Source organism: Penaeus monodon, chromosome 5 (genome assembly GCF_015228065.2).
Source record: "Penaeus monodon isolate SGIC_2016 chromosome 5, NSTDA_Pmon_1, whole genome shotgun sequence".
Lineage (NCBI taxonomy): Eukaryota > Metazoa > Arthropoda > Malacostraca > Decapoda > Penaeidae > Penaeus > Penaeus monodon.
Window position 1 is genome coordinate 45297050 of NC_051390.1, and position 9330 is coordinate 45306379.

The 9330-nt window shown below is 36.4% G+C and overlaps 1 protein-coding gene across 8 annotated transcripts in view; it reads left to right on the plus strand.

Moving 5' to 3' along the window:
• Nucleotides 1–7604, plus strand: part of LOC119573221 (constitutive coactivator of PPAR-gamma-like protein 1) — a 91906-nt gene extending 84302 nt beyond the window's left edge. For 6 of the 8 annotated variants that reach the window (XM_037920338.1, XM_037920337.1, XM_037920335.1 and 3 more), the window contains one exon: nucleotides 2312–2621. In XM_037920338.1, coding sequence (XP_037776266.1) covers nucleotides 2312–2473 — 162 coding nt within the window. In that variant the 3' untranslated portion in view covers nucleotides 2474–2621. Of the gene's footprint in view, nucleotides 1–2311 lie in introns of all 8 variants that reach the window. The other 2 variants (XM_037920342.1, XM_037920340.1) reach the window with 2 other exon arrangements.
• The last annotated feature ends 1726 nt before the right edge of the window (nucleotides 7605–9330 follow it).

The window sequence follows — 9330 nt, forward strand, 5'->3', positions numbered from 1 at the left end:
TGTACATGAACCATATATATATTATATATATATATATATATATATATAATATATATATATATATATATATATATATATATATATATATATAAAATATATATGTGCATTTATTTATATATAATATATTATATATATATATATATATATATATATATTTACACATATACAAATACACATTCATATACATATATATGCATATACTTGCATTTACATCATTTACATCATTTACACACACACACACACACACACACACACACACACACACACACACACACACACACACACACACACACACACACACACACACACACATATATATATGAAATTCTATCTATCTCTCATTTGTGTGTGAGTATCAAGAGAAGTTTAAAAACCAAATACGTATTCTTGGGGTAAAAGATTCATGTGACATGGTAGTTACAGTTCTTGCAGATTGAATCAGCTTTTGTACCATTGACGTGTAAATAACTGTAAATGTTTTTCATAATTTGCCAAGCCCAAGCACATGCTAATAGATATGAAAGCAATTTCTTTTGTGTAGCACTTGAAAACTAACTATTCAAAATATTTGGGAGAAGATCACAAAGACATTGGGAAATTAGAAGGACTGTTGTATCCTTTGCTTGTTTTTTCTTAATAATGATTCCATCCACACATGCCATGTTTGAAGATGTAAGTCTTGTGGCCTCTCAGCATGCATTTTGATTTTTTTTTTCATCATTATTGATAGCATTAGGTTTGCTTTGGAAAGATACTTCATTATTTGATTGCAGTGCATGTGGTAGTCAATAACAATAATATGGGACTAGTATCCCCTTTTAAAAATGAAATTATGCTAGCAGATTAGATGTAAACTAAACTCCAAATAACAGACAGTGTTTGGAGATTTTTTTTTTTTTTGTTTAGTGGTGGTGAGTTATTACGAGAAATTTTGAGAAAGGTTTTGAATGGTAACTGATGATTTGACGAATTGATAATTTATTATACATATATTATCAGAAAATAGGACTGTCTGGTGAAACATGTATGATTTAACATCAAATTATAGCTTTTCACTTGAAATCTTTCATTCTGATGCATGGTATTTTTAATTTTGCCTTTTTTTTTTATATTAAGCTTCCTCAAATCTTTGTTTAACTTATAATTACAGTGTTTGATTACTGTTATGATTTTCTTTACCTAATCAGTTTAGTATGTTAAGTCCATATATTTGTGGTAAATGAAATCTGCTTACACACAAATTTAATGTGAACTATATAGTTCTCTAGCATTTTTTTCCTCAAAAAAAGTTTTTAGTTCTATTAACCACAATGGACATTACTCAGTAAATAAGCCCAATATATATATATATATATATATATATATATATATATATATATATATATATATATATATATATAAAATTTGCTAGAAATAAGTCCATTTTGGTGGTTGAAAGAGAAAATAACTTCCTTTTTTTCCCCACTTGGAAACAGTTTATTGATCTTGCACGAGCCCAATTTTTTTTCTCTAGATTCTTTTTTTTTAGGGGGGGGGCTAGGGGGGGTAAGAAGGGTCAGTTCAAGTGAAAATGATTGTTGTAACATATTGAAGAGAGCATTGAGTAATAGTAGAAAGCTAATTATTTTTTTTACTAGTATCAATATTATTAGAGTAGATTTTAAAAGTTGTCAAAGGTGCTGTAACCACATTGATTGATTTATACCCCAGAGAGACAATTAAGAAGAGTTCTTTGCAAGCTTCCACTGAATATAAAAGTTCTTGTTACTGATTATTCAAGTACTGTACATAAACTGTAGATTACTAAAGAAGAAAATCAACAATGAGGAAAAGATATCAATTTTATTCTTGTTTTTTTCTATAATGTTCATTTTATCATTTGCTGTGTAACATGGACACTAAATTGCATGGTATGGCAAAACACCTAAAGTCTTTACTGTCTTTGAATTGAGATGGAATTGTACAGACAGACTGATGCATGGAAATATAGCATAAGATTGATTATATTTTTGATAGTATAGGTTATTTTCATTGTGATTATGATAAATTGAATTTGGTAAATACAGAGAGAGAGAGAGAGGAGAGAGAGAGAGAGAGAGAGAGAGAGAGAGAGAGAGAGAGAGAGAGAGAGAGAGAGAGAGAGAGAGAGAGAGAATGTGTTTCTCTCTCTCTCTCTCTCTCTCTCTCTCTCTCTCTCTCTCTCTCTCTCTCTCTCTCTCTCTCTCTCTCTCTCTCTGTTTTTTATTATTTCACACCACAGTAGAATTTGGTCAACTTATCTGCCCATAACACCTCCCCTTTGCCTTTGCAGTCGCACCGTGGGAATGAAGGAGCTCCTGGCCACACCCGGTGGTGGCTACAGCAGCCAGTCATCTCCAGTGGGCCCGGACGGGGACGGCCTTTCGCCAAACCCCCCTTACACGCCTCAAAGCCACACCTCGAGTGGCCTCAAGAGCCCGGACTCCGGTGTTAATGTGTCCATTCTGGAGTAAGGCACTGTGGGCATTCGCTGACAGAGGTGGCAAATCGGAAATTCCAGGCGGTCTCTCCCCATCTCCCAGAGAGCAGCTAGTGCCCCCCCTCTGCTTTACATCTAGCTTAAGAATAATTTCAAATACTGATACCTGATAGGATTAGTAGAGCACTAGCTACAAATGTTCACTTCGTACCTTTCCTCAAGAGAACACTGCTAGCCAGAAGTACAATGTGGAAAAGGGCCGTCTTCCCAAGATTTAGATCCCACACCAACCGCCAGCATTTCCACCTCCGTCGCGAGCAACCAATTAGGGCTGGCTGATGTGTGCATCAGCCATTGCCTGTGCCGCCACCACTGCCATTGCCACCACTACTGCTCCAACAACTACCACCATCTCGGCTGCCCCCACATCTGCTGAAGTGAATAAGACACCAATACCACCACCACCATTTCTAAGGGGTCACTGCTTTCCTTGCAGTGACTCAAGCTGTGCTATTGTTGAGGGATTTACAGAAGAAATTGCATCTGCTCTGACCTGCTAAATTTGCTTTGGAAAATAAAAGAAAAAAGAAGCTAATTGTATTTGGGATTTTTGCTGTCATTGGATGTATTGACTAGTAATGAGACTACAATTGTCAGAAACAGTATCAGATGATATCTAATTAAGGTTATGTGATGAAAAGATACTGCAAATATTGGTTTCAGTCTAAATTTCACTTGGATATTAAAACAATATGTATATTTATATAGCTATATATAAATATAAATTGTTACACATAACTGAGCAAGAGCAGTCGTCTTCCACATTGCTTATGGAAATAACATCCCATGCCTTCATTTAGGACAGCAGTGATGGAGAACCTCATAAGATACTCTACACTGACACCAACTTCAGTTTGTAATGACCTCAGTAAACAGTAGCAAGCTTAAAAATTGCCAGTTTGAGAGACTTAGGAATGACAATTGTCAGATCTGTCTGTGATGTTAGAAAAGTTCTATTGTGATGAAGTTAGTGATTGTAATATCCTAGATGACACATAGAAGAGGCGCAAGTTCTCCAGTAAGCAGAAGATTCAACCTTGAATAGAAAGATATATATGTATCTTTGGATAATAATCACTAATTTCATCCCCAATGTACTACCAGAAAGTACAAGGTGGGCAGCTGGAGAAGCTGGCAACCAAAATATGCCATGAACAGTTGCCAGGTAATCCTCTCCACTGCTGTTAGACACGAAGTATATATGAAGATGAATTTTTATTTTTATATGACTGTTATATTGTTAAAATGGTGATGGAGACACTTTATGAATGAGACTTGTTGGTATTTGGCAAGTTTGTGGTTGAAGTTTGGGGTGTGAGATTGCCACAGACCGCCTGGTGTTGAACAATTTAGCAATCCTTAAAATGAGATTTAACTAAAATAAAATGGTTTAGACCCCCTTGATAAGGCGGCACATTTGGAATTTTGCAGGATGACACTTATCCTAAAAAGAAAAGGAAGATTATATATGTATATGTGTGTATATATAGCATTGATTGATGAGGAGGCTTAACCCAGTGGGAGAAAATTTCTAACATTTTCTAAGGACAACTTGGCTATTTCAAGGAATGTTAACAGTACCCATATGATGACTTCAAAATGCAAACAATATTTTGCTAATGCTCCACTTCTGTTTGGTAAATTCAGGGAGCTATGAACTGTATGGTTCAAAAGGATGGCGGGGAACTTAAGAATGGTATTATGTTTATCGTTGTATTTGGGATTTAGATCATATATTTACACGTCCGATACATGATGTTGAAGGTTGTCAGTTAACAGTTCACTCTTTTGTCAGAATTTGCATTAAAGCTAATCTTGTAAGCTCATGTAGCCAAGGATGCTACTGGGAAGGGTATAGCTGAGTTTGTACCCTATAATGCAGAGAGAAACTCTTCTGCATCAAAGTTTACTTTTGATTTCTTTAAAGTTTGTGTGCCATGGTTTCTCATTCGGAAAATGAAAAGAAAAAAATTGTAGCTTTTTGCGCACTTCAAGTCAAATTGTTAAGATTTCAAATTTTACAGCCTATGCTAGAAGATGCTGTCATGCTCTTTCAGTTTTGTATTATATGGATCAACTTGTAGGTGAACACAATATGATCGGCTTTTAATTGTAAAGACTTTTGCCATTAGTTGTGCATATTGCTGCCTTCCCCTATGATGGATGTTAATCTGAAAGGGAAATGACTTACTCGAGATATTGATGTATTGATAATGAGAAGATGTACTTCTGTATCAAAATGAGAGGATTAGATAATGTATCTATGTGAAGAATTAGGTCTTACAAGTTTTCTGGCTACTGTATTGCCAATTATGATGCCCATGATAATTTTTTGAGTAACAACATGGTGTTTAATGATTGAATTTTATTTAAAGGGGAAAAATATATTGCCTTCATTTATGTAGAACTCTACTCCACTGTTACAAGTGGGAGCAAAACTCTTTTTGTTCATTTATCTTCTTGCAACATGTCTGTGTTTCAGTGAGGGGCCCATGTTTGTGTAATATTAACTTAGTGTCATGTCTTGCTAATGGAACTCTCACAGTCCTATCATGCACTTTACCATTTGCTTCTTTACGATACAACAACCCCACCAACAGTTAATTGGAGTGAGGTAACATTTTCTGGGTCAACATTTATATATAAATTGTCACAGAGTTTTTACCCTCCATATCTGAAAGTCAGAGGAAGACCAGACTACCCCCCTGGAGGCTGTGTTTGGGATGTCTCGCACTTGAGATATCTCTGCTCTGAAAGGGAGAGAGCTGGGTTCCTCCCTGGCTGCAGGCTCGACCTTCAGTCCTGGAGTGTCAGTACCGGGTTGCTTCAATGTACGTTGTATACATGCAATTGAAAATTTAATAGCTACTTGCATCATAGCATTAGGAAATAATGATAATAGTAGGTCTAGTAAAGGCAAGTTTTTGCCAAATGTTTCAAATAGATTATGTGTACATTATACTCAGTGTTTAACTGCTCATCAGTTATGAGCCTTAACAGAGAAGAATTGATCATTTACTGTGTATGCTAAGGGAGATAAATTTATTATTACAAATATGTGGAAATGTTTTTCTGCTTATAACTGAGTAAGTTATGAGGCACGGAATCACCATTTCCCTCTTGTGTTTACTTGTAGTCACAGGCCTCCATTTCTGAGTGCTGTGTAGGTCCAGAGTTCTCCCATATATGCAGCTGAGACAAGTGTTTGCCTGGATTGCACTCCAATGGGCACAGTTGTGGTCGCATTGTGCATACTGTTGGCGACACTCTCAGGGCAGGTGGTACTCATGAGACCTACATTTCACTGGGGAATATTGACCATAATACATAAGTGCTTTTAAGTACATTAGACTCCTGATTTATAAGTGCTCTATGGAATATTATGCCTCCCTCATTAGGCAGTGCTAAATAACTTTTTCTTGCAATTATTGAATGGGCCCCTCCTCGATGTTATGCTTAAAACATAAACATTTATAGGTGAATTTTAGTGAGAGAAGGGCAGGAGATGGCTATGTAAGCATTTATTTCAAACAGGGTTATTCAGACATAAAATTTAATTCTTGAAGGCTTTAGAGATTAATTATTTGAAAAATAAAAAGTTTGTTTATGAACAGGGTAGAACTTATAAAGCAAACCCAGAAAGAAGTGAAATTGTGTACAGTACTGTGTTAGCTTTCAGGTTTAATGAAAATTCTTTGTGGAAGCAATTGTGACCATGCTTTGGAGTATGCACATATAAACAGACAGGTTTGAATTTACTAACAGTATTGCTGAAAAGGTAGTATCATGGACTTACTGTGCCGAGAAGGGAAACTTTGTGTTTGGTTTAAAAATAATAGGTAATGTGGCATGACCTTGCCTCCTGTTTGTCTCCCATCAAAACTCATCCTGAAACTGATTGTTGTATCAATACTGAAATGTTAATTAACCCAAGCAAGTTTGAACAAATATGATAATTTGAGCAGCAAAATTGTTTAAAAAACAAGTGACCATACTAACCTCTAAAAGAAGAAAAAAAATGCACAACAAACTTGTTGGGAATATTACGTTGTGTGATTTCATGTCATATGTAGCCTACATCCTAAAATCTGAAGTGTTTTTGTGGTGGTATGTCCTTGCAAATTTCAATATTTAGGGGGAACAAAAAATGAGAAAAATAGGCTAAGGGATTGAAGGCTGTCTTATGTGCAAAGAATGTTTTATATCAGTTTGGCAGTGTTGACAAACCAACACAAAAACTTCAGGTATTAATCTATATCATTACCCAATTAGATATTTTGTGTGATTATTAGCCTGCAGCATCAATTTTCAAAAATCCTAGTTCAGGAAAGAATGGAGCAGTGTTTATTCATGATTCTACATGGTTGGATGTCAGGAGATTTGGAAGATAACGTGATGTCGTATGGCTTTTTTCTTCCTGCAAAATAGCATGAAAAAAATAATGGACTAAAGCAGTGTATTTAGACTTGTAAGAAGAGTCTGGTTAGCTTGAGGGAGTCAGGTCTGATGTTCAAAGTCAGTGCGAGACAGTTTGTTTCAAAGTTTAAACAAAAAAGAAAATAAACAAGTCCCCTTTTTTTGCAATGGAAACTGGGACTTATGTGAAAGGGAATTTACTCTTATCACCATGGGAAAGATGTGCTGCAATTAGAAATCCATATATATTTTTTCTTGTGAAAAAACAAAAAAACATCTGAAGGGTTTTTAGGAGATGTATTGATGTATATGTAGAGTAAGAATCCTCGTTATTTTGGAAATTAAAAGAAAAGAAAAATGTTTGGCAGAAAAAGAGAGAAACCCACATGCAAATTTATTTAGTTACACTTTGACCATATTTTTATTTTATAAAAAAGTCAGTATGGGTAATTTATTCATGATTTTGTGAATAGCATATCTGTTAAAAATCCTTCCAAATGTGTAATAACAGACGGATAAATAAAGGAGATAATATAATTTTAAAAAGCCTCACCAGCATTCACGGCAGCTAGAAGGGAAAGAGACATGTGTTAGGATGTCACCAGGACAAGTAGAAGTGATGATGACGAAATGATATGTCTGGTTTGGAAAGTAAAGGTTGGATGGAAAATGTGACTTTTAGTAAAACCTTTTCTTTTATATTACAAAATCCATAATTGCTGAGCTTCCTTTATTTCTTTTTCATTGAGGGAATGTATTGTATTCAGTGTTTACTGAAAGAGGTGATATTTTGTTGAATTTACTTGGCAGAATGAGGATCCCACAGACTGCTTTGACAAATTTATACATTTTAAAAGGTATTTTCAAAACTACAGGAAGAGTTTAAAGGAATTGGATAAGCTGAAAGTAAAAATAATGCATCAAAATTTGATTTTTAAAGATATCTAGTTAAATGAATCTGTGCATGCATGCATGTGTGTGTGTGTGTGTCAAACATTTGTTCTATCAAAGGAAAAATAGAATTACCGAGAAAAAATGATTAGCAAGTAATAAAGATGAAAATCAAGCAAATCATCAAAAACACTCTACTGTTAATATATTGCAAACATTCTAAATATAACAGCTCCTGGTTCATCCTTGTCGTGAGGGGGGCTAGGAGGCGGAGACTGAGGCCTAATGTAGGGGATCACCCCTGCTTTGGTTCTCGCCCCTTGCCTCAGCTGATTTTGCATGGTCTCTTCTCCTTTCCTTTTCCTTCTCTTCTCCAACCCCTTCTGTCCACTTATCCTAATCGTTAACCAATTTTTACCCTTTTCGCAACAATACTTCATCATAATTCTATATGATGTGTGGCACATTTATTTGTTTTGACCATTAACCATTTTGGAAATCCACACACATCGCCTTATTGAAGTACAAAACTTTTTTACCTGTGGGCTTCGTTCCCGCAAGCCCCTTCTTATCGCTTTATTTTGAATCTGCCGCTAATGATCTTCGATGTTAACGTGGCAGAAAATTTTCAATCAATAGATAGACGGGGATTGAGGCCCAAGGTAGAGGATCACCCCCTACCTTGGACCTCAGCCCTCGCCTCAACAAATTTTGCATGGTCTTTTCTTCCCCTTTCATTTTCCTTCTCTTCTTTACCCCCTTCTGCTGTCCATTTATCCTAATTGTTAACGCATTTTTACCTTTTTTGCCATAATAATTTATTATAGTGCTATATGACCTTTGATGTGAAGCACAGTTATTTGTCTTAATTATTAACCATTCTCATCTTCATCCCCTCCCCCCTAATCCCTCGCTCGTTGTTGTCGTAGGAGCGCTCAGGAGACGAAGACTGGGGTCCAAGGTAGGGGATCACCCCTACATTGGACCTCAGCCCTTGCCTCAACTAATTTTGCATGATCTCGCCTTTTCCTTTCCTTCTCTTCTTCATCAACTCCTTTGTCCACTTCCTAAGGTGTGAGAGCTATGCTGAAAGGATGAAAGGTTGCTTTGTGTCAGTCATGAACGGCTACCGGGAGCCATGGGCTGTCTAGCACTTACCCCTCAAGGGGACCCTGAGGGGTAGACCGTTTCCTCTCCCAATTTGTTTCAGGCTCACCATGGCCTATAACAAAGATGTTTACCCATATTAGGGGTATTAAAAGACTTGCCTCTTCATCAACTATCGTATCTAAACTTGATTTCATTGGTTTCCCGACCCCTGCCTCTCATTTGGCCACGGCTCCGACTGATACTAATACCCCCTCCTCGATATTTGCTGTCAGCTCTATCCATTCCGAATCATCCACCCAGGTCATTACTCAACCTTCAGAATACACCACTTCCTCTCTCCTAACATATTCCACTCCATCTACTGCACAGTCTTCTTCACTGTCTACCACCACCCC